Below are 23162 nucleotides of genomic sequence, written 5' to 3' on the forward strand. Positions count from 1 at the left end.
CTGCTCCCTGGGACTCTGGTGTTTGAATCCTCCCCAGCCCCACACTGTCCCCAGGTCCCCAGGCTCTAGCGGAAGCAGACCTTGGTGAGGGGAGGACTGGGGCCCTGCCAGCCCCAAATCCTTTTCCTGCAGTCGCTTCCCGTCTCTCCTTCTCCCGGGCTCTCCATTCTATCCCCCATGGAGGCCTGTTCCTGACCTGTCTTCTTGTAGATGCGGAAGGTGTGAGCTCCCTGGGGTGGCTGCTGGATCAGTACCTAGAGCAGAGGGAGAGCTCTCGGAGCCCCCGGAGTCGAGCCGCATCCTTTGCCTCTCGTGTGCGTCGCCTTTGCCACTTGCTGGTGCACGTGGAGCCTCCTCCCGGACCTTCTCCTGAGCCATCCGCCCGGCCCCGTGAGTCCCCGCCGTGGCCGGTTGAGTTAAGAATCCGGGCAGCGGTGCTGTCTGGTTCCTCTCTTCTGCGTTTTACTCTTCCTTCCTGCTTTGCCACGGACCTTCCCGGGGCTGAGTTCCCCGGTCGCTGGGACTCACCCAGTGGCTGAGACGAGCCTGTTCCTTTGCCCTCTGTGTCCGCAGCCAGCAAGAGCAGTAAGGGTCGGGACTGGAGCCCCGGGCCTTCCCCCGTTCTTCCAAGCAGCAGCTTGAGGAACATAACGCAGTGCTGGCTGAGCGTGGTACAGGAGCAGGTAGGCAGCGGGGCTGAGGTCGGGGCAGGGCCGGGGCTGCTGGGTGGCTCCTGGGCTGCGATTTCCCATCTCCTCAGGTCAGCACATTCCTGGCTTCGGCCTGGAGGGCCCCGGACTTCGTGCCCCGCTACTGTAAACTCTACGAGCGCTTGCAGAGGGCAGGCTTGGAGCTCTTTGGGCCCCGGGCGGCCTTCACGCTGGCCCTGCGCAGCGGCTTCTCTGGTGCCTTGCTGCAGCAGTCTTTCCTCACCGCTGCCCACGTGAGTGCTGGGCCCAGCAGCCTCCCAGGCCCCTTCTGCTCTGCCCTTTCACCTCCTTCCTCCCCCCACCCCGCCCCCCACAAACTCTGCTCCCTCTTCATGGTTTGCTGCTGCCCTTTCCATTGCCCCCAGATGAGTGAGCAGTTCGCCCGGCACATTGACCAGCAGATCCAGAGTGGCCTGATGGGTGGAACCCCTGGAGTGGAAGTACTGGGGCGGCTCCAGTGGCACCTGGAGCCCATCATGGTCCTCTCTGGCCTGGAGCTCGCCACAACTTTTGAGCACTTCTACCAGTGAGTACGGGTCTGGAGAGGCAGGGTGTGCGAGGCCTAGAGTGAGTCTCAGAGGGAAGGCAAGGGAGGTGTAGTGGGGAGGCGAGGTTAAGATGCAGAGATGGCTGTGGCTCTGGTGTGGAGGATGAGGCAGGCTGCAATGGGGGGACCTATATTCTGGAGCGGGAGGCCCTGCCGAGCGCCCACATTGAGGCTCGGCTGGGCTGTGCACGCTGCAGGCACTACATGGCGGACCGTCTTCTGAGCTTGGGCTCAAGCTGGCTGGAGGGGGCCGTGCTGGAGCAGATCGGCCTTTGTTTCCCCAACCGCCTCCCCCAGCAGATGTTGCGGAGCCTGAGCACCTCGGAGGAGCTGCAGCGCCAGTTCCACGTATACCAGCTCCAGCAGCTGGACAAGCTGTTCTTGGAGCAGGAGGATGAGGAGGAACAGGGCCTGGAAGAAGAGGAGGTAAGAGCAAGGGAAAGAGTAGGGGAATAGGCGAGCAGGAGAATCTGGACCAAAGAAGGGAGCCCAAGAGCCCTTGGAATCCTTCTGTCTCTCAGGAGGAAGAGGAGGAAGAGGAGGCCGAGAAAGAGCTCTTTATCGAAGATCCAAGTCCAACAGTCTCTGTACTGGTCCTGTCACCACGCTGCTGGCCCGTCTCCCCTCTCTGCTACCTGTACCATCCCAGAAAGTGCCTTCCCACAGAATTCTGTGATGCTCTTGACCGCTTCTCCAGTTTCTACAACCAGAGTGAGGAGATAGGGACAGGCAATTGGAGATTGGGGTGAGATTTGGGGTGGCATCTCAGAGAGGAAGCAGAGAGAGGATCTTTGGACAGGAATGCGTAGACAGGAAGAAAAGTGGTTTCTAGATAGAACCATCCCTAGGGAATGATGAAGTGTGGGTTAGATCTTCATTAATTTCTCTCATTTTCTTCACCTTTGTATGAACTTGCTCTGTTTTTCCTTTTTTAACTCGAAGTTGTATGCTTATTTAATTTTTAGTCTTTTCAGATTTCTGGTTTTCAAATGAAAATATTTAAGGCTGTTTTATTTCCTATCAACATTGCTTTAGCTGCATTCAGTAAGGTCTTGGTTTTGTGTGTTTTTTTTAAAGAGTCTTTTTTTAAAAATTGAGGTAGAATTAGTATTCAATGAAGTACACAAATCTTAATTATTGCTTAATGAAATTTATATCCATATGCCCTCCTGTAAGCAGCGCCCCCGCCTGATCAAGATATGGAACGTTGCCAGCCCAGCAAAAGGCTTCCTCCTTCATGTCCCCTTTCTAGTCAGTATCTTCTTCCAGGAGAAATTACTATTCTCCCTTTTATCATCGTAGGTTTCCGCCTTTAATTTAAACATCATATAGATGGAATCGTAGAGTATGTATTCTGCGGTGTCTGATTTCTCTCACTGGACGTAATGTCTGTTGGAGTTTTTGAGGTTGGCAGTTAAACATCATTACTTTGTTCTTTTGCATTGCTGCTTCATGTTCCACTGCATGAATTATGGATATTTGGGATGTCACATAAGTTTTTATCATGTAGTACTTGATTATTGTTTAGTTACAAGAATTTTCTAATTTCCATTTTATTTCTTTGATTTATTAGTTTTCTGGAAGTATATATTTTTAAGTTTCCAAACTTTTTTTTTTTTTTTTTTGCTTAGTCATCTTTTGGTTTAGATTTTAACCTTCATTCCCTGTGGCCAAAGAAAGTGATTTCTGTGATTCTGAATCTTTGCATTTAGTGAGACTTATTTCATGGCCTAGTAGGTGATCAGATTTTATAAGTGTTCTGTGTGTGATTAAGAAGAATGTGTACTCTTCAACTGTTGGATATAGGATTCTATATATTCCTCTAAATTGACCTTGTTAATTGTGTTGTGCAAATCTGTATCCTTACTCATGTTTGTTTGCTTGATTTATTACTTACAGAAGTTTGCTAAAATTTACCATTACAATAGTGAAGTTTTAAACTTCTAGTCATGTCAGTTTTACCTTATGTATTTTTTGACTACATTATCAGATACAAGGTTAAAATCATTTAACAGTAGATAATAATAGATAGAACTTTATATAGCAATAATAATAGAACTCTCTGCAATGATGGAAAAGTTCTTTTCTGTGCTGTCAAAAATGACAGCCATTCATGTCTACTGAGCACTTGAAATGGGACTAGTGTGACTGAGGAACTCAGTATTTAATTTTATGTACTTTAGAGTTTAATGTTAAATAGCCACATGTGGTAAGTGGCTACCACATAGCAGACTATGTAGATTTAGAATCTTCCTGGTCATTTAAGCCTTATTGTAATGAAATGACCATCTTTCTTTCTAGTGAAGTTTGTTCTCTTAAGGTCTGTTTTTATCTGGTATTAATAGTATACCAGCTTTCTTTGATTGGTATCTTTCTAGTATGTCTATTTCTATCCTTTTACTGTTTTCTTTTCAATTGATCATTATTTTAGGTCTCTTTTATTGTGGTAAAATATGACTTAGCATAGTTTGCCATTTTAGCCATTTTAAGTATAAAATTCAGTTGTCCTTTTACTTGAAAATTCTTTAGTTTGGAAATAATTTGAAATTTACAGAAAAAATTGTAATAATATAACAAGCACTCATAAACTCTGTTCTCTTTAAATTTGTTTTAGGCTGCACTGGATCTTTGCTGCCGTGCACAGGCTTTCTCTAGTTGCAGTGAGTAGGGTCTGCTCTCTAGTTGCGGTATGCAGGCTACTCATTGTGGTGGCTCTTCTCATTGTGAAGCAGAGGCTCTAGGCAGGAGGGCTTCAGTAGTTGCCATGCGTGGGCTCAGTAGTTATGGCTTGTTTGCCCCATGACATATGGAATCTTCCCAGACCAGGGGTCAAACCCGTGTACTCTGCATTGACAGGCAGATGCTCAATCACTGGACCATCAGGGAAGTCCTCATATATTCTTCATCCACGTTTACCTGTTGTTAACGTTTTGCTCCATTTGCTTTTTCTATTTGCTCTTTGTGCACATATACATATATATAAATGTCTATGTATGTGTATGTGTGTATACTTTTTTCATGAACCATTGCTTATATGTTGGCTCTTTGCCCCTAAATAATATACATTTCCTAAGAATAAAATGTTCTTTTATGAAACCAGCACTCCATTTATTACTTTCAAATATTTTACATTCATATAATACTTTTTATCTAGTTTCCATATTCCAGTTTTGTCGATTACTCCATAATGTCGTTTTTTTTTTTTTTCAGTCCTGGAGAGAGAGGATCCAGTTCAGGAACACCTGTTGCATTTAGTTGTCGTATCTCTAGTCTCCTTTAATCTGGAGCAGTTCCACAGGCTTTCTTTATTTTTTAAGATATTGACACCTTGGGAGATATAATCCTTTAAAATTTTCTAATTCCTCCTTTTAAGCTTATGTATTTCTGGATTCAAGTTACACATTCCTGGCCAGAGTACTAAGTGATGTTACATCTTCCAAGGATATTATACATGGAAACACAGGATTACCATCTGCTCCTTGTTTGTAATGTTAATTTTGATAGCCTGGTCAAGAGGTGGTTTGATTTCTCCACTGTACAGTTAATATTTTTTCCCTTGCTACTATTAATAAGCAATCTGTTGGCAGTATACTTTAAAGCATGCCAGTATTCTGCTCTCATCAGAATTTCCCCTAGTAGCATTTTATGATTTTTTTAGCCACCCATGCGGCTTGCGGAGTCTTAGTTCCCCAACCAGGGATTGAACTGGGCCTGGCAGTGGAATCAGTAAGTCCTAACCACTGTACCTCCAGGGAATTCCTCATTGTACTTTTAACTTTGACTTCCTTTTATATTTTAGACATGTGTTTTTATTTAAAATATTAATACCTAGAACCTGTTTTCTTTTTTTTTTAGAAACTGTTTTCTAATCAACCTAAAATCTCTTTTTGAATTATCAATTCAAATAGACAAATTCAAACTAGACAATCAGTTTTTGTCTAGCTATTATAAGTAATGAAGTTTGACTTTAATTTTTGGTTTACTTTTCTTATAATTTTAAACTTTAGTTATTTAATATATACAGGTGTATGTAAAACATACAGTTAAAGCAAGAAAGTTAAGTAGAACACTAACAGATGTGATTCTGCCCTGGGTTTTTGTGCATTCTATTATTTTGGATTTTTAAAATTCCTTTTTGTCTCTGTCAGTTTTGGAAGTTATGCATTCTGTGTCTGTAGTTGATTGCTCTTATATTTTTAATGTACGTTTAACTTGTTAATGTCACCTCCCATCTCCCTGAAAAATGGAAGGACCATAGAAAATCTTAATTCCAGTCTGATCCCCATCTTGTACCTTTGTTTCTCTCCCAGCTGGTGATTATTGTTATTGTTTTATTCAGTTCGGATTTGCCATCTTACCAATTGCTTTAGTCACCATTCCTTTTGTACCTTGATCCTCCTTTCCAAATTCAGTTTTCCGCCTAAAGTACATTATTTAGAGGTTTCTTAATTGATGAAATATTGCTAGAAAACTTTTTATCAGTTTTTATTTTAGAATGGCTTATTTTCATCTTCATTTAGAAAATCTTTTTATTGTGAGAAATTTTGACATACCAAAAAGTAGACAGAATAAACTTCAGTATGTCAATATGTATTAGTTCATGGCCAATTTTGCTTCATCTGTACCCCACCCACTTTCCCCACCCCTCAGATAAAGACTCCTTTTAAACGCCAGGATTCTATAATTATCAAACTTATAAAAATTAGTAGTAGTTCCTAATATCAGATACACAGTCAGTATTCATATTTCCTTAATTATCTTGAGCTTTTTAGAGTTTTTTGTGGGTTTTTTGGGCCTATTGAGGATCCAAATAAAGCCCACATTTTACATTTGATGAGTTATATCTCTCATCTCCCTCAGTGTATAGATCCCTGCCTCAGTTCTCCTCCCCTCCTGCAGTTGTTTGTGGAGGACACTGGGTGGTTGTCCAAGCAGAGTTGTCCACAGGCTGGATTGTGTTTGCCTGGTGTCCTCTAGCACGGTCCTCTGTCTCCTCTCCTGAAGACCGATATTTAGGTGTTCAGATGTAGGAGCTTATTTAGATTCTGGGTTGATTTTCTCAGGCAAGGACATGTCTAAGGCGGTATTGTGTACTTCCTTCAGGAGGTTTTCTTTCTGTGTGATGTTAAAGTGGATTTCAGCATTGTCTGTCCAATCTATACATTATACATAATTTCCCATCAGCTGTTCACGAGACATTCATTCTCATTCCCATTAGGGTTAGGAGCTAGTGACATTCTGCTTTTGTCATCCTCTCTCCATGCGTTAGCCAGGAGGCTCTATCTATAGAGAGAGCCTTTCTCTCATCAGCTTTTTGGTTACCTTGAGGGTCCATTTATACAGGAAAGGCTTGATTCTCTTTTCCTCTCCCTCTTTTTTAACCACTTTTCAAAATAATGTATTGGTTCTCTAGCTTCATCCAAAGATGACCCATGAGATCTTTGAAAAATAAAAGATGTCATTATGACCTCATGGCTTTTAAAATATTTCATATTCTTCAGTCCATCACAGGTGGGTTTTTTTGTTTGTTTGTTTGTTTGTTTTTTGACATTCACATTGTCCCATCTTGGGCCAGACAGCACCTCTCAGTCTTGTTCCTTTTGATACCCTCTCCTCGTGACAGCATCCTTGTTTTCTAGTCTGAGCAAACACCCCAGGCTCACAGCGGGCAGCAGAGACTCAGCCTAGTAGATCTCCAAAACTATCAAGGTCTCTGGGAGCAAAGCCCAGCTCTTCTCTCTGGTGTTTCTGCTGTGGAGCTCACCTGGCACCGGGCTGGGCACAGGGTGGGGCACAGGCTGCCCTGAGGCAGACACAGAGGGGCTGTGCTCGGGATGCTGGATGACGTGAGTGTGTGAGTTTGAGTGTGAGTGCCGGGCCCTGCTCCCCACGTGTGCGTGTGTGTGTGTGCGTGAGTGTGAGTGCTGGGCCCTGCTCCCCACGTGTGTGTGTGTGAGTGCTGGGCCCTGCTCCCCACGTGTGCGTGTGTGAGTGTGTGTGTGCGTGAGTGTGAGTGCTGGGCCCTGCTCCCCACGTGTGCGTGTGAGTGTGTGTGTGCGTGAGTGTGAGTGCTGGGCCCTGCTCCCCACGTGTGCGTGTGTGTGTGTGAGTGTGTGTGTGTGTGTGTGACTGCTGGGTGTGTGTGTGTGTGTGTGTGTGTGTGTGTGACTGCTGGGCCCTGCTCCCCACAGAGACTAGCGGAGCCTGGTGAATGCTCCACGCTCGCCTCAGCCCTGACCCCTCGTTTCCCCTGCTGTCTCCACTTCTTCCCTCGACACTCTCCCAGGTCAGAACCATCCGGTCCTGGACGTGGGGCCACACCGGCGACTGCAGTGGACGTGGCTGGGCCGGGCGGAGCTGCAGTTCGGGGACCAGACGCTGCATGTGTCCACCGTGCAGATGTGGCTGCTACTGCATTTCAATCAGATGGAGGTGCCTCAGCTCCTCGGCCTCTCTGTCTCCTCCTCCAGTTCATCTGTCACTGTTTTCCTCCATGCTGCCTGTCCCACCTTCTGTCCCTCCTCTCCTTTTCCTTTGCCTTGACTGTCTGCTCCTGACTGGCCTTGATTCTCCCTCCCAGGAGGTGTCAGTAGAGGCTTTGCTGAAGAAGTCTGACCTCAGCCCTGAGCTGCTGCTCCAGGCCCTCCTACCCCTCACCTCTGACAGCGGCCCTTTGACCCTACAGGAGGGTCAGGACTTCCCACCTAGGGGTAGGTCCGAGGTGGTCGGGCTGGGCTGAGCCTCTGCTCCCAGGGGGTGGGCTCTCCGGGTGGGGAGATACAGGGGATGAGAACGGAGTCCCCTTTGCCCTCACTCGTCTGTCCCTTCCCCTCTTGGGGCGCTGACTGGGAGCGGGTTCCAGGTGTGCTGCGTCTCCGGGAGCCTGGGCTCCGGCCCCGAGGGGAGGCCCTGTGGCTGCTGCCTCCCCAGACATACCTGAACGTGGAGAAGGATGAAGGCCGGACCCTGGAGCAGAAGAGGAACCTCCTGAACTGTCTTCTTGTCCGTATTCTCAAAGCGCACGGGGAGAAGGGCCTCCACATTGACCAGCTGGTTTGTCTGGTAGGCACAGGGGACCCTGATGGTGGGGGAAGGGGGAGGGAGTCGTGCTTGGGGGTGGGGTGGGGGGCAGGGATCATCACGAGGAAGGTGGGTGACATTCCCATCTGGGTTTTCTATTCCTGATGGGAAGTTAGATGGTGGAGACCAGACATGAGTGCTGACCGTGTGCCAGGCTCTATTCTAAAAATTTCCATGATTAAGTCATTTAACCAATACAGAAATACTATGAGATTGGTGGTGTTGGTATTACTACTATTATTATTATCCCCATTTAACAGATAAGAAAAATGGGGCATGAGTTAGTAACTGATCCATAGTCAGGCAGCTGGTAAGTGGCAGATCTGGGCACTGATCCCAGGCAGGCTGGCTGCTCTGGGTAACCGTGGCCCATGTGTTTCCTCACCTCCCATCCAGGTTCTGGAGGCCTGGCACAAGGGTCCAAATCCCCCTGGAAGCCTGGGCCGCGCCATTGCCGGGGGTGTGGCCTGTACCAGCACGGATGTCCTCTCTTGCATTCTTCACCTCCTGGGCCAGGGCTATGTGGAACGGCGAGATGACTGGCCCCAGATCCTCACGTACGCCACTCCGGAGCCCTCGGGGCCCTGCCGGGGCCAGGCAGAGATTCCTTTCTTTGGCAGCCAGACCTCTGAGACCTCCAAGATGAGGTAGCCACCGCTAGCCCCGTCCTTCTGCTGCAGGGCCCCCCAGGACGGATGGCACCACAGTGACACGGGAGGGGTCACAGTGCCAAAGCCAGGCTACCAGAACAAAGATGTGTCATTTCTTTCTTTGTCTAGTGCCATTTTCCCTGTCCCTGATATTAGTCCTCACCCCCACTCCCAGCGCCATCACCCCCTTCTTTGCTTCCTTCCCAGGCAGGGGCCTTGCTCTCCCTAGACTCCTAAAGCCAGCCCTTAGGTAGGAGTCCAAGACTCAAAAACTCCTTTCTGGATGTCTCATTCTAAGCAGAATTGAAATACTGGGCAGACACATATTGAGTACTAACTATGCACTCTGCTTAGTGAAATATACAAATTCTATGAATAGTTTTCAGGAAGTCTGTTCTCCAGAGGAATTTGCCATAGGATTCTGCTAGCTAGCTGGCACCGTAAAGCTCTTTACCTCAGTTCCAGTTCACCGGGAGTTGTTCTGCTTTTATGCCTGCTGTTCATATCATGTGTAAATGCGAATTTTCCAGAGTCATCTTTCTCAAACTTTCACTCGCACACATTTTCAAGTTCACTAGAGCTCCCTGTGACACTTAGGCTGCTGGTCCACAGACCACACATTGAGGAATAAGGCTGTAGACTCTCTCTCACTAGACACGCTGGGAGAATTTGGGGAGGGACCTGCAGTACGATTGTCCCATCAGTTAGCACCGTGACCCCTGCCCACTAGATTCCAGCACTGCTTCAGTCACGTGACCGCCAGCCCCACCCCCACATACAAATGCTCCTGTGGAGGCTGTGCTCTGATGGTGGGGTGGTGATCCTCAGGCTGGTTCAGCAAGTGTGGATGGAGATGCGCAAGTGGGGACCGGGGAGCCAGGCTGGGGTCCAGCCAGCGGGTTAGATAAGCAGGGTGGTGAGACTGACCGCTGACCCCTCTCTCCCTCAAGCCCAGAAGCCGTGGCTGCCCTGGCTTCCCTCCAGCTGCCTGCGGGCCGCACCATGAGCCCCCAGGAGGTGGAAGGGTTGATGGAGCAGACGGTGCGGCAGGTGCAGGAGACGTTGAACCTGGAGCCCGACGTGGCACAGCACCTCCTGGCTCATTCCCACTGGGGCGCCGAGCAGCTGCTGCAGAGCTACAGCGACGACCCCGAGCCGCTGCTGCTGGCAGCCGGGCTGTGCGTGCCCCAGGCCCAGGCCGCCCCCGCGCGCCCTGACCACTGCCCCGTGTGCGTCAGCCCCCTGGCGCCTGACCACGACTTGCCCACCCTCTGCTGCCGGCACTACTGCTGTAAGGTGAGGCTCTCCTCCCCCCAGCACCACAACTCGGGCAAGGCCACTTCCGGTCCTGGGCGATGTTGGATGAGTCTCTTAGTCCCTCTTAAGCTGGTTTTGTCATCGGTAAGTGGTGCTTTGACACTGCAGGGTGGTTGTTAGGATCTGGTGGTATGTGTCTGTGGTTCTTAACATTTTGCTGCATATTGTGCTCACTGGGAACTTTTAAAAAATCCCAGTGCTCAAAGTATGCCCCAGACCAATTAAATGAGAATCTCGAGAGGTGAAACACGAGCTCCTCAGGGGATTCTAGTGTTCAGCCAAATTTGAGAACAATAGATAATACATACACATGTACAGAATCAAAGCACTAGCACTTTGTAAATGAGAAGTGTTCGGAAATTGGTGATGACTATGTTAATGCTTTTCTTATCACCACCAAAGGTTTTTTTATTCCAAAACATCATCACTACTTTTATCTGTACACGTTCACTTAATATAAAAATTAAAAGGAATGGTTTAAAATGAAAAACAGCACAAAAGCAGAGGGAAGTCCAGGAAGTCAGGCTGCCGCGAAGCTGAGCGGAGAAGACTAGCTGGGGAGGGAGCACCCTTGGGGTGGCGAGGGCCGAGGCAGGAAGCCGGGTGCTGAGTGCCTGTCTCCCCTGCCCCTGCCTCACAGCTTGTAGGACCAGAGCCCACACCCATCCACTTAGCAGGATGAGCGTCCTTGTTGCCATGAATTCTAGCCGCCTCTCTCAGCAGCGCCGCCCCAGTGGTGGGTGACCTGGGCCGTGTGCGTTTGCATGCGTGTGTACTTGTACTTTTTCTTCTTCCCTTTTGCTCAGCTTCAAGTTACTCTTCTCACATAGTTGCCTCTGCCCCCCTGTTCCCAGGTTCTTAATTATTCCCTTTACATTTCCACTTTTTTGTTCAACTAATGCTTGTCATGGACTTCCTGCGTGCACAGCGCTGGGTGCTGCGTGAGGGAGTGGGGAGACCCTGGCCGACAAGGACCCGAGAGCTAATAATAACCACAGCTAATACTTATGGGGGCCTCACTTTGGGCCATTGTGCTGTTTTACAAGCATTGTCTCGTTTAATTCCTGGAAGGTGAGCACAGTGGTGGGACAGCAGAAGGAGAGATTTGGGAGGCGGACGGGAGCCTAGTTAGTTGGGTTGGCAGACAAGGGCCTTTATGGGAAGCCCTGGTGGGTTTTGAGCAGAAATACAATAAGATCTGATTTCCAGTTTTGAAAAAATCACTTGGTATGGAGAAAAGGTTTGGACCGAACAAGAGTGGAAGCAGGGACACTGGTTCAGAGATTTGTACAAAGAGGCAAGAGGTGTTGGCCGCTGAGCCGAGGGACAGTGAAGGGGTGGACAGATTGGGACATGTGTGGGGTAGAGCTGACAGGGTTGTGGCTGAGGACAAGGGCATCAAGACAGCTCCTGGGGTTTTGACCTGAGCATCTGGCAGGAGGAGTTGGGGGAACTGTTAGGCCTGGGGTTGGGGTGCAGGGCAGATTTTTGAGGGGAAATTCCATCCATTTTGGCCAAGAAGAGTTTGAGCTGCTTTGTTGGACACCTGTGTGGGACTGGCAAGCGGACAGTGGATTTTTGAATTTGGAAATAAGTGCCGAGGCCTGGCTGGCATTACCCAGGGGGAGAGGAACGAGCCCAGGCACTGAGCGTGGGGCAGCCCCACCCTGTAGAGACAGAGACAGGGAGCTGGGCGACAGGGCTCAGCAAAGCAGACTGAATCCGGCCCAGCAGAGGAGCCAGTGGCGGAGTGCAGGAGGGAAGCCTTGGGGCCTGGAGCAGTGGGAGACAGCTTCCCGGGTTGAGGCTTGAGTGGCCGAGGGCAGGAGAGTCCAGGCATTCCGTGTGGCTGGGCAGTGGGGACAGTGGAGGCCAAGGGTAAGCCCCAAGCAGAGAGGCTCCTCGCGGGCATGGAGCAGATTCCAAACTGAGACGCTGGCCGTCATCCTGCAGGGCAGTGTTCCCACCCCACAGCTATCAGGCCCCAAGGGCCTGTGTGCCTGGGTGTCTGTATGTGGGAAAGGATTTTGCATTGTACTTCGCAGCTTATCTGGGCTTGTTTCACTATAGGAAGGGGTTGGTTTTGTTTAGCATTTTGAGTGAAAATAGTTCAGTAAAGCACTTATTTATCATGGAGAGTCCTCATGGAACCACCTGGGGACTCTCCTGAGGTTTGGATCCATCATTTGGGGAAGCTCGGCAGTAGGCAGTGTGAGGAAGAGGGTCCTTAATGGAGTCTTCTGGAGGCTCAGGTGCTCATGGAGGTAGCTGGTGTCTTCAGGAGGAATGAGGGGAGGGTCAGTCGGGGGGGGGGGGTGATGAGGGCTGATGGGGGGAGGGGGTGACGAGGGCTGATGAGGGGAGGGGGTGACGAGGGCTGATGAGGGGAGGGGGTGACGAGGGCTGATGAGGGGAGGGGATGATGAGGGCTGATGAGGGGAGGGGGTGATGAGGGCTGATGGGGGGAGGGGGTGATGAGGGCTGATGGGGGGAGGGGGTGATGAGGGCTGATGGGGGGAGGGGGTGATGAGGGCTGATGAGGGGAGGGGGTGATGAGGGCTCATGAGGGGAGGGGGTGATGAGGGCTGATGGGGGGAGGGGATGATGAGGGCTGATGAGGGGAGGGGATGATGAGGGCTGATGAGGGGAGGGGATGATGAGGGCTGATGAGGGGAGGGGATGATGAGGGCTGATGAGGGGAGGGGGTGATGAGGGCTGATGAGGGGAGGGGATGATGAGGGCTGATGAGGGGAGGGGGTGATGAGGGCTGATGAGGGGAGGGGGTGATGAGGGCTGATGAGGGGAGGGGATGATGAGGGCTGATGAGGGGAGGGGATGATGAGGGCTGATGGGGGGAGGGGGTGATGAGGGCTGATGAGGGGAGGGGATGATGAGGGCTGATGAGGGGAGGGGATGATGAGGGCTGATGAGGGCTGATGGGGGGAGAGGGTGATGAGGGCTGATGGGGGGAGGGGGTGATGAGGGCTGATGAGGGGAGGGGATGATGAGGGCTGATGGGGGGAGGGGATGATGAGGGCTGATGAGGGGAGGGGGTGATGAGGGCTGATGAGGGGAGGGGATGATGAGGGCTGATGAGGGGAGGGGATGATGAGGGCTGATGGGGGGAGGGGATGATGAGGGCTGATGAGGGGAGGGGGTGATGAGGGCTGATGGGGGGAGGGGATGATGAGGGCTGATGAGGGGAGGGGATGATGAGGGCTGATGAGGGCTGATGGGGGGAGGGGGTGATGAGGGCTGATGGGGGGAGGAGGTGATGAGGGCTGATGAGGGGAGGGGATGATGAGGGCTGATGGGGGGAGGGGATGATGAGGGCTGATGAGGGGAGGGGGTGATGAGGGCTGATGAGGGGAGGGGATGATGAGGGCTGATGAGGGGAGGGGATGATGAGGGCTGATGAGGGGAGGGGATGATGAGGGCTGATGAGGGGAGGGGATGATGAGGGCTGATGAGGGCTGATGAGGGGAGGGGGTGATGAGGGCTGATGGGGGGAGGGGGTGATGAGGGCTGATGAGGGGAGGGGATGATGAGGGCTGATGGGGGGAGGGGATGATGAGGGCTGATGAGGGGAGGGGATGATGAGGGCTGATGAGGGGAGGGGATGATGAGGGCTGATGAGGGCTGATGAGGGGAGGGGATGATGAGGGCTGATGGGGGGAGGGGCTGATGAGGGCTGATGAGGGGAGGGGATGATGAGGGCTGATGAGGGGAGGGGATGATGAGGGCTGATGAGGGGAGGGGATGATGAGGGCTGATGAGGGGAGGGGATGATGAGGGCTGATGAGGGCTGATGAGGGGAGGGGGTGATGAGGGCTGATGGGGGGAGGGGGTGATGAGGGCTGATGAGGGGAGGGGATGATGAGGGCTGATGGGGGGAGGGGATGATGAGGGCTGATGAGGGGAGGGGATGATGAGGGCTGATGAGGGGAGGGGATGATGAGGGCTGATGGGGGGAGGGGGTGATGAGGGCTGATGGGGGGAGGGGGTGATGAGGGCTGATGAGGGGAGGGGATGATGAGGGCTGATGGGGGGAGGGGGTGATGAGGGCTGATGGGGGGAGGGGGTGATGAGGGCTGATGAGGGGAGGGGATGATGAGGGCTGATGAGGGGAGGGGATGATGAGGGCTGATGAGGGCTGATGGGGGGAGGGGGTGATGAGGGCTGATGAGGGGAGGGGATGATGAGGGCTGATGGGGGGAGGGGATGATGAGGGCTGATGAGGGGAGGGGATGATGAGGGCTGATGGGGGGAGGGGATGATGAGGGCTGATGAGGGCTGATGGGGGGAGGGGGTGATGAGGGCTGATGGGGGGAGGGGATGATGAGGGCTGATGAGGGGAGGGAATGATGAGGGCTGATGGGGGGAGGGGGTGATGAGGGCTGATGGGGGAGGGGGTGATGAGGGCTGGTGAGGGGAGGGGATGATGAGGGCTGATGAGGGCTGATGGGGGGAGGGGGTGATGAGGGCTGATGGGGGGAGGGGGTGATGAGGGCTGATGGGGGAGGGGGTGATGAGGGCTGATGAGGGGAGGGGATGATGAGGGCTGATGAGGGCTGATGGGGGGAGGGGGTGATGAGGGCTGATGGGGGGAGGGGGTGATGAGGGCTGATGGGGGAGGGGGTGATGAGGGCTGATGGGGGAGGGGGTGATGAGGGCTGATGAGGGGAGGGGGTGATGAGGGCTGATGGGAGGGGATGATGAGGGCTGATGAGGGGAGGGTATGATGAGGGCTGATGTTGGGGGAGGGGATGATGAGGGCTGATGTTGGGATGGAGGGGATGATGAGGGCTGATGTTGGGGGGAGGGGATGATGAGGGCTGATGTTGGGGGAGGAGATGATGAGGGCTGATGTTGGGATGGAGGGGATGATGAGGGCTGATGTTGCAGGGGAGGGGATGATGAGGGCTGATGTTGGGGGCGAGGGGATGATGGCCTGGGTTGGGGTACGGCAGTGACATGAGAGCAGGAGAAGGATTTATGAGTTGTGACAGCTCCAGCACTGGTGACTGGGGTTAGGGTGGCTGATCAGAATTTACGGGTGCAGTGGAGGAGGCTGAGTCTGGGGAGGTGGGGGCATGGAGACAGGCCTGAGGTAAGAAGTTGAGCCAGATGAGGTCACAGCTATAGCACAGTGGGCCCTGGCCATCCCCCCAGGCCTTCTTTCTCTCTGACCTGCTCTCTCCAAGTCTTTCTCAGAACTTGAATCTTCTTCTTTTTCTTGATTCTCTTTTACCCATCCCAACAATAATTTTAATTACCACGGCTTGCACAGCTCAAAGTGAACTGTAATCGGGGCCAATCAGGAAAACCCCTGGAGGCCAGAAAGGTTAGGGTCAGTGTTGAGGCTGACGTAGCAGCAGGTCTGTCTCTGGCCTTGCCCGTGTCGGGGAGGGGTCCTGCTCCTGCGCTGTCCCTGAGCGGCCGCTCCTCTGTCCCTCCCAGTCTTGCTGGAATGAATATCTCACAACGCGAATTGAACAGAACCTCGTGCTGAACTGCACCTGCCCCATTGCCGACTGTCCAGCCCAGCCCACGGGGGCCTTCATCCGTGCCATTGTCTCTTCACCAGAGGTCATCTCCAAGGTACCCCACTCTGCCTTGAGAGGCTCAGGGGCACAGCCCCGGGGAGCCGGGGGGGGGGCCCGGAGGTGTGGTGTCGGAGAGCCAGGCCCTCACCTCGTGGCCCCTGCATCCCCACAGTACGAGAAGGCCCTCCTGCGTGGCTACGTGGAGAGCTGCGCCAACCTGACCTGGTGCACCAACCCCCAGGGCTGTGACCGCATCCTCTGCCGCCAGGGCCTGGGCTGTGGGACCGCCTGCTCCAAGTGCGGCTGGGCCTCCTGCTTCAGCTGTAGCTTCCCTGAGGTGGGGGCCCACCCTGGCTCTGCCCCCTCGCCAGGATCCATACCCCTCCCTGCCCGCCCACCCCATGGACCCTGCCCTGTCCTCTCCGCACCAACCCGCCCACAGTAAGGACTCGGCTGTGCCCTCGCTGCCCCCTCCTCCCCTAGGCACACTACCCTGCCAGCTGCGGCCACATGTCTCAGTGGGTGGATGATGGCGGCTATTACGATGGCATGAGCGTGGAGGCCCAGAGCAAGCATCTGACAAAGCTCATCTCCAAGCGCTGCCCCAGCTGTCAGGCTCCCATTGAGAAGAATGAGGGGTGTCTGCAGTAAGAGGGGGTACTGTGGGTGGCGGCAGGGTGGGAGACCTGGCAGAAGGAAGGGGCAGTGGACAGTCCAGAAAGCTCAGGAACCACGGGGAGGTCCTCAACTACCTCCTCGCACCTTCCAGAGTGATTCCAGTGTTCTTCCCCCCACTTTTAAGCCTGCATGTATGGGGGGATTTGGAAGCCAGGGTGTGGTTAGTAGGGATTAGTGAAGTTAAGGAGACTTAAGAGGGCGTGGGAGGGGCCAGCTGTGTGTCCAGGCCCTGGCATTCCTGGTAGGGCCCTGGCCTGAGGTAGGAATCCTGACCAGCTAGCCTCCTCTACAGCATGACCTGTGCCAAATGCAATCATGGATTCTGCTGGCGCTGCCTCAAGTCCTGGAAGCCAAATCACAAAGACTATTACAACTGCTCTGCCATGGTAAGGGGCTGGTGCCCAGAGGAGGCGGGCAGGGTGGGATGCTGCTTCCGGGCCTGGGCGCAGACAGCTCCATGTCCCAAGCAGCTGGAGAGGTGGAACAAGGCTCGGTGGAGAGAAGACTGAAGGCCCCGGGGCCTACAGGTGCTGGGAGTTCCGTCCTGGGAGGTCTGTGCACAGAGACCTTCAGCCCCAGAGTTGGCCGTCCCACGCTGGGGGCGCGGCTACAGAGAGACTGTGGCGGGCTGGGCGCTCCCAGGAGGCCTAGGGCAGAGAAGAGCAAGGACTCTGAGTCAGGGCCTGGCTTCACTGTGTAGTCAGCCTGCCAGGCCTCAGCACCCTCATCTCACAGTTACAAGAAATGAATGAAGGAATCTGGGTAGAGCAGCAGCAGGCCTCCGTGAATGGTGGCTGGTCTGAGGAGTAACCTCATCTTGTCCCGCCGATCACCCAACAGCCCTCTTGACATGTCTTCACCAGGTAAGCAAAGCCGCGCGCCAGGAGAAGCGCTTCCAGGACTACAACGAGAGGTGTACTTTCCATCACCAGGCCCGGGTGAGCAGGGAGGAGACGGTGGGGTGGGCACGGAGGTCAGAGGGCTGGGCTGGATGGCCAGGCACTCTTCTGAGGGGTGGGGCTGCACCCCTCCGGCACTGACGGCCGCCTCTCTGCACAGGACTTTGCTGTGAACTTGCGGAACCGTGTGTCTGCCATCCATGAGGTGCCCCCGCCCAAATCCTTCACCTTCCTCAGTGATGCCTGCCGGGGTCTCGAGCAGGCACGAAAGGTTGTGTGGGGTGGGCTGGGCAGAGGGTGGACGGGAAGAGGGGGAGGGTGGGAGACAGCCTCAGCAGGAGCATGCCGGGGCCTGCAGGTGCTGGCCTACGCCTGCGTGTACAGCTTCTACAACCAGGACACAGAGCACATGGACGTGGTGGAGCAGCAGATCGAGGCCCTGGAGCTGCACACCAACGCCCTGCAGATCCTCCTGGGTGAGCCTCCGTCCCCCTAGCACCTACCCCCAACGTACAGATGGGTGGGTGACCCGGCCCCAGCCACCCACCTTCACTCTGGCCCCTGGAGCTTCCTGTTCCTCGTAGCCTTGTTACCATCTTCAAGTTCCACCCCGCAGGTCCACGGTACACACCCCCACCCGACCTTGGCTTTGATTACAGCCTGTCCCCACCTCTAGGCTGTGAGCCCTGGTAGATGTGGGGAGCGCATGGTAGGCGTCTGTGGGAGGAAGGGAAGAAGGGAGGGAGCCCCGCGCCCTGCCCCCTCTGCAGAGGAAACGCTGCTGCACTGCAGAGACCTGGCCTCCTCGCTGCGCCTCCTGCGGGCTGAGCACCTCAACACCGGCCTGGAGCTGCTGCGGCGGATCCAGGAACGGCTGCTGGCCATCCTGCAGCACTCCACCCAGGTAGCCGCCCACCCACCCGGCCTTCCTGCCCTGACTTGGCACCACCTGCCACAGCCCCCAGCACCCTGGGGGGATCCTGACGGAAAGGATTCGAGGGCACACGAACCCAGCCTGTATCCCAGCTCCCAGCCCGGCCACTCTGTCACCTGGCCTTTCCTACAAAATGAAGGAGGTAGTTAGCCCAGGTTAAGGGTATCTGGCCAGGTGCTTGCTCTCCAGAACTCACTTGAGGAACTTTTTCAGAAGATTCTTCCTGGATTTAGAATCCTAGGAGTTGGGGGCCAAAGGGCAGGGATCCACCAGAGTAAGGGAGCTGAGGTTCTTTCCGGCTCCCATACACTGATGTTGAATCTCAACTAGGAATCCCGCCCTCAGGGAGCTTATGGACTGGTCCGTAACTTGGGCAGAAAAGGCATGATCACACAATGGTAAGGGTAGGTGGTGCCTCACCGCTGTATCCTGGGTCACTGAAGACCACGTGTCGTGTTACGCAGTCAGTGGCTCACGGAGCGCGGTGCTGGGGTTGGTGAGGGGGATATTCCTGGCTCTTGGCCCTCAGGGGACACCAGGTGAAGGAAGGCTGGGTGCCAGGGCCCAGTCTGCTGCTCCCCACAATGTCCCGTCTCCTTGCCAGGATTTCCGGGTTGGTCTCCAGAGTCCATCATCCGAGTCCCGGGAGGCGAAAGGACCCAACGTGCCTGGCAGTCAGTGAGTGGCGGGGACCCCACCACGGGGGGTGCGTGTGCGCCGTGGCCCTGAGGTTGAGTGTGCGCCCTCCCAGGCCCCAGGGCTCCTCGGGACTGGAGGTGGAGGAGGATGAGGACGAGGACGAGGACGAGGACGACGTGCCCGAGTGGCAGCAGGACGAATTTGAGGAGGAGCTGGACAATGACAGCTTCTCCTACGATGAGGAGTCTGAGAACCTGGACCGAGAGACTTTCTTCTTCGGCGACGAGGAGGACGATGATGAGGGCTACGACTGAGGGGGCAGGATGCAGGGAGCGCTGGGGTCACGGGTCAGGCATGCACCACTGTCCCCTCACATGGGGGCAGGTGGTTACCAGTGTCTGGCCCCATCTTCTGTTCACTGAATAAACTTTTTTTTTCATATACTTCTCTGGAAGCAGACCAGACAGTTTCCTCAAAGGGCCACTTCAGCTCCCCCTGCCATCACACACAGCCAATCCTCCTCCTCCTTTGCTGTTGAGTGTCCAGATGTCCATCCTCAAAGCCCACAGCAGACCAGAGTGACTTACGTTAATAAAGGGAAATAAATGTCCATGGTACTCGGCCCACAAGCCTCAGACCCAGCACAGGGACAGGAAGGAATGGTCACCCCACAATTGGCTTCATCTAAACTTCTGAATGTTGCTGCAGGGAGTTTGAGCATGTTAGAAAGTCTCCTCCTCTTGGGGGCCTATAGACCTTTAAAGGTCTCTACATCTTGAAGTTGAGGGGGGTGTTAGGATATTATTGAGAACTGGACCTTCCTCTACCCACAGTGTGACATAATGTCAGAATTGTATACATGCCATGAATCAGTATTGGGGCTAAGAGCCAGGAGCCGAGTCTGGGGTCAGGAGAATTTAATAAAAACGGGTGAAAACAAAACAAAACAAAACTGGGGTGAAGTCAAGCAGTTGGGTCAGGAGAGGCAGACACCTGCTCAGGAGGATACGACTCAAAGTACCGATCCAGCAGGGCCTCCACCTCTGCTTCCTCATAGTCCCACACAAGGAACCTGGAGCCATCAGCTGCTCCCCGGATCATGGCTGAGAGCACTGGGAAGGAGGAGGTGGGTGAAGGTGGCTCCCCCCGACTTCCACACTCTCCTCCCCTCCCACACTGCCCATTGCCCTTCCCTTCCCATCCCTTTCTGGGGTGGGCATTGTGCTCAGAGCCCCCCAAGGAAGGAGAGGAGGGCCGGGACCCAGGAGAGCTGGCAAAGGAGCCCAGGGCTGGGGTGCTCACCTCGGCCAGACTGTGGGCGGAACAGGCACAGCACTGGTTTGTGGAGGGCCACTGCCCGGCCCAGCTCGTAGCCTACCCCCAGAGAGGGCTGGGTCACTTCTGCCACGACCACTGGGAAGAAAGGAGACCAGGCTCACCCTCGGGCTTGTGAGGGACACACGACACAGTCTGGCTGTGGGGAGGAGGGAACTTAGGGAGTCCCTTGGAGGCGGGGAGCCAGGCAGGTCCAGGGGATCCAGGACCCCAGGGGAGTGTGCAGGCAGGACGGGGCCACTCACCATCTGCCTGCTGCAGCCAGGCCAGGTCCCGATCATGGATGAACCTGTCGCCTCCAGCAGCCTCTTCCCCTGTGGTTGAGGGAAAGCTGGTCAGGGGCCCACCCTGGTCTTCAGTTCCTCTCCTCTGCCCTAGACACCCCAGGTCCACCCTGCTCAGGGAAGGGGAGGGGACAGAGAGATGGCCTCCACCCAGCACTAGGATTCCATGAATTAAGGACATGGAAGAGCCTGCAAGGAAAATGCAGCCCTGTGCAGGGGGGTGGAATATGATCAACGACAGAAGTGATACAGGTGAGATGTAGGGACTCACCGTGGGTCAATGATCAGAGGTGGAGAGGAGGAGGAATCGGATCCCAGGTGGGGACAGGCAGGAGGAGCAAGAGGATGGCCCGTGCAAGGAACCTAGGGCCCCAGAGGCTCTCAGGCTTTGGTGGGTGTGAGAACCACCTGAGAACCTGATCAACTACAAAGACCCAGGTATTGATGAGCCTGGGCCGCTGACTGAGCTCTCCAGGTGATTCTCATACCCAGCCAAGTTTGAGAATCACTGCCTGAAAGAGAAGTGTAACCAGTGGGAGGTGGTGTGAAGGCAGGATATCCTGGGGTCACAGGGCCAGGATCCCAGCTTTCCAGCTTGATTCACTGGGAGCATGAGGGTCACACGCCCCAGATCAGAGCACAATAACTGGAGAGCTCATTAAAAATGGACTCAAAGGTTTTATCCCAGGATCTGCATTTTCTTTTTTTTTAAATATTTATTTATTTGACTGCATGAGGTCTTAGTTACAGCACATGGGATCTTGTTCCGTGACCAGGGTTTGAACCCGGGCCCCCTGCATTGGAAGCAGAGAGTCTTAGCCACTGAACCACCAGGGAAGTCCCGGATCTGCATTTTCAATAAGCTCCCTCTACACTGTTGAGCACAGGCCCTTCCCAAAGCAACAGTAACTTTGTGATGCATCTTTTTAAAGAGGATGCCCCAGGGACTTCCCTGGTGACCCAGTCGGTAAGAATCCGCCTGCCAATGCAGAGTACATGGATTCCATCGCTGAGCAGAGGAGATTCCACATGCCTGCTGCGGAGCAACTAAGCCCGCAGGCCACAACTACTGAACCCAGGCTCCTCAACAAAAGAAGTCACTGCAATGAGAAGCCTGTGCGCAGCAATGAAGACCCAAGGCAGTCAAAAGTTAAATAGGTCTCTGAGAATTGCACTGGGTCCTACAGATCCTGGCTCTGTCCCCTGGGAGGGAAAAGGGGGACAGACTTGAGGTTTCATGAGAAGTGTGAGTTTTGGCATCATTTCCAAAGTAGAAAACCAGCCAGGATCCGGGACTACCTCTCCGCAGGAGGATCAGAGGGCCTGAGAGAGATGGTGTTCTTGGGACCTGGGGTCTGTCGGGTCAGGGAGGGCCGGTACCTTCACGTCAAAGGAAAGCTCTGTGCCAGGTGGGAGAGATCAGAGGCCAGCGCGGCCCACTCACATCCTGCTCCTACAAAAGCCTCCGGAAGGAGCCCAAGAAGTTCTCCACGAAAGACCCAAAGGTCAAGATGAATGCAGGGAAAGATGAATGGGAAAGACCCAAAAGTCAACTGAATGCGGGGAGTGGGCTCCCAGGTCGGACGCACGCGGTCTGAGCCCCCCACCGCAGTTCTTGGGCAGATGGGCCTGCCTGCACCCTCCCCGCCGCCCGCGCCACGAGCTCCGCCTCCCTCACCGCTCTCGTCCAGCTCGGCGGCCGCCACATGCTCGGTGAGCACCACCCCGAAGCGCCGCAGGCGAGACACGATGCGCACGTACAGCTCCCGGTCCTCGCGTCCGCCGCGGATGCTCCCGCAGAAGTACAGGGAGAGACGGCCCGGCTCCCCGCGATCCAGGGTTCCAGCAGCCGCCGCCATCCCGGCCGCCACAGGCCCCGCCCGCTCCCCTTGGCCCCGCCCCTGCACGTGACCCGCCCCGCCCCCGCCTCGCGGGGTCTGGTTCCGAGTGTCCACACCTGTGAAATGGAAACGTCAGCCGTAGCCACCTGTAGGAACCCAGCGCCTCCTGGACTTAACTCGCCACCTCATCCACTCCTCCCCACCTTTGCCACAGCCAACTCCATTCTCCCAGCTCCTCAGGTCCCAAACCTTGGAGTCATTTTGACTCTTTCCTTTCCATCAAACCCTACGTGCAATCTGCGGGCAACTCCTGTGGGTTCTCCCTTCCAAATATTTAAAAACTCTGAAACCCACCTGCTGGGGGCCCAACCTGGGGTCGCACCCCAGTGCCAGTGCAGACACGGGTTGCAGTGAAGAAAAGGGCTGTGATTACTGCAGGTGCCAAACAGGGAATTCAGGGCAGGGGTCCTCAAAATACTTAAACTTCCCAGTGGGACCCAGGAAACCATTTTTAAAGAGGAGGTGCGAGAGGGGAGTCTAAGGGTGTCACAGAGGTTAAAGTACTTATGGGTCTGTGGGCCACGTGTTCATGGTCTTCAGGTGGTTAATTTCTTCCATTTGGTGGTGGTTTGCGCTTCTGCAGAACAACTCAGAAAGCAGGCAGACACTATTATCTGGGTACTTCAGAAAGAAGCTAAACCA

General features: G+C 54.0%; 2 protein-coding genes across 9 annotated transcripts in view; one reads left to right on the forward strand and one right to left on the reverse strand.

Annotated features, from left to right (window-relative positions):
- Positions 1-19443, forward strand: part of CUL9 (cullin 9) — a 37861-nt gene extending 18418 nt beyond the window's left edge. For 4 of the 8 annotated variants that reach the window (XM_061146757.1, XM_061146758.1, XM_061146759.1 and 1 more), the window contains exons 21-42: positions 211-390; positions 574-683; positions 761-943; positions 1076-1236; positions 1455-1683; positions 1779-1968; positions 7544-7689; positions 7838-7967; positions 8120-8319; positions 8734-8984; positions 9938-10283; positions 15765-15905; positions 16023-16187; positions 16334-16497; positions 16821-16914; positions 17392-17466; positions 17588-17698; positions 17786-17903; positions 18198-18331; positions 18692-18759; positions 18966-19039; positions 19113-19443. In XM_061146757.1, the coding sequence (XP_061002740.1) occupies positions 211-390; positions 574-683; positions 761-943; positions 1076-1236; positions 1455-1683; positions 1779-1968; positions 7544-7689; positions 7838-7967; positions 8120-8319; positions 8734-8984; positions 9938-10283; positions 15765-15905; positions 16023-16187; positions 16334-16497; positions 16821-16914; positions 17392-17466; positions 17588-17698; positions 17786-17903; positions 18198-18331; positions 18692-18759; positions 18966-19039; positions 19113-19426 (3584 nt within the window). In that variant the 3' untranslated portion in view covers positions 19427-19443. Of the gene's footprint in view, positions 1-210; positions 391-573; positions 684-760; positions 944-1075; positions 1237-1454; positions 1684-1778; positions 1969-7543; positions 7690-7837; positions 7968-8119; positions 8320-8733; positions 8985-9937; positions 10284-15764; positions 15906-16022; positions 16188-16333; positions 16498-16820; positions 16915-17391; positions 17467-17587; positions 17699-17785; positions 17904-18103; positions 18332-18691; positions 18760-18965; positions 19040-19112 lie in introns of those variants that run through there. The other 4 variants (XM_061146761.1, XM_061146762.1, XM_061146763.1 and 1 more) reach the window with 3 other exon arrangements.
- Positions 19444-19900: 457 nt separating this feature from the next.
- On the reverse strand, positions 19901-22507 carry DNPH1 (2'-deoxynucleoside 5'-phosphate N-hydrolase 1). Its single transcript, XM_061146766.1, has 4 exons — positions 22298-22507; positions 20581-20649; positions 20303-20413; positions 19901-20112 (listed from the first exon to the last, which is right to left on the reverse strand). Exons 1-4 carry the CDS (start codon positions 22476-22478, stop codon positions 19964-19966), a joined length of 510 nt encoding a protein of 169 aa, XP_061002749.1. The 5' UTR covers positions 22479-22507; the 3' UTR covers positions 19901-19963.
- Positions 22508-23162: the final 655 nt, after the last annotated feature.

This window comes from Dama dama, chromosome 7 (genome assembly GCF_033118175.1).
Source record: "Dama dama isolate Ldn47 chromosome 7, ASM3311817v1, whole genome shotgun sequence".
NCBI classification, from domain to species: Eukaryota; Metazoa; Chordata; class Mammalia; order Artiodactyla; family Cervidae; genus Dama; species Dama dama.

Coding starts and splice junctions, on each gene's coding strand:
- DNPH1 (XM_061146766.1), bottom strand. CDS start 22,478: ATGGCGGCGGCTGCTGGAACCCTGGATCGCGGGGAGCCGGGCCGTCTC. Junction 20,650..22,297: donor CGCCGAGCTGGACGAGAGCG/GTGAGGGAGGCG, acceptor CCTCAACCACAG/GGGAAGAGGCTGCTGGAGGC. Junction 20,113..20,302: donor CCGCCCACAGTCTGGCCGAG/GTGAGCACCCCA, acceptor CCTCCTTCCCAG/TGCTCTCAGCCATGATCCGG.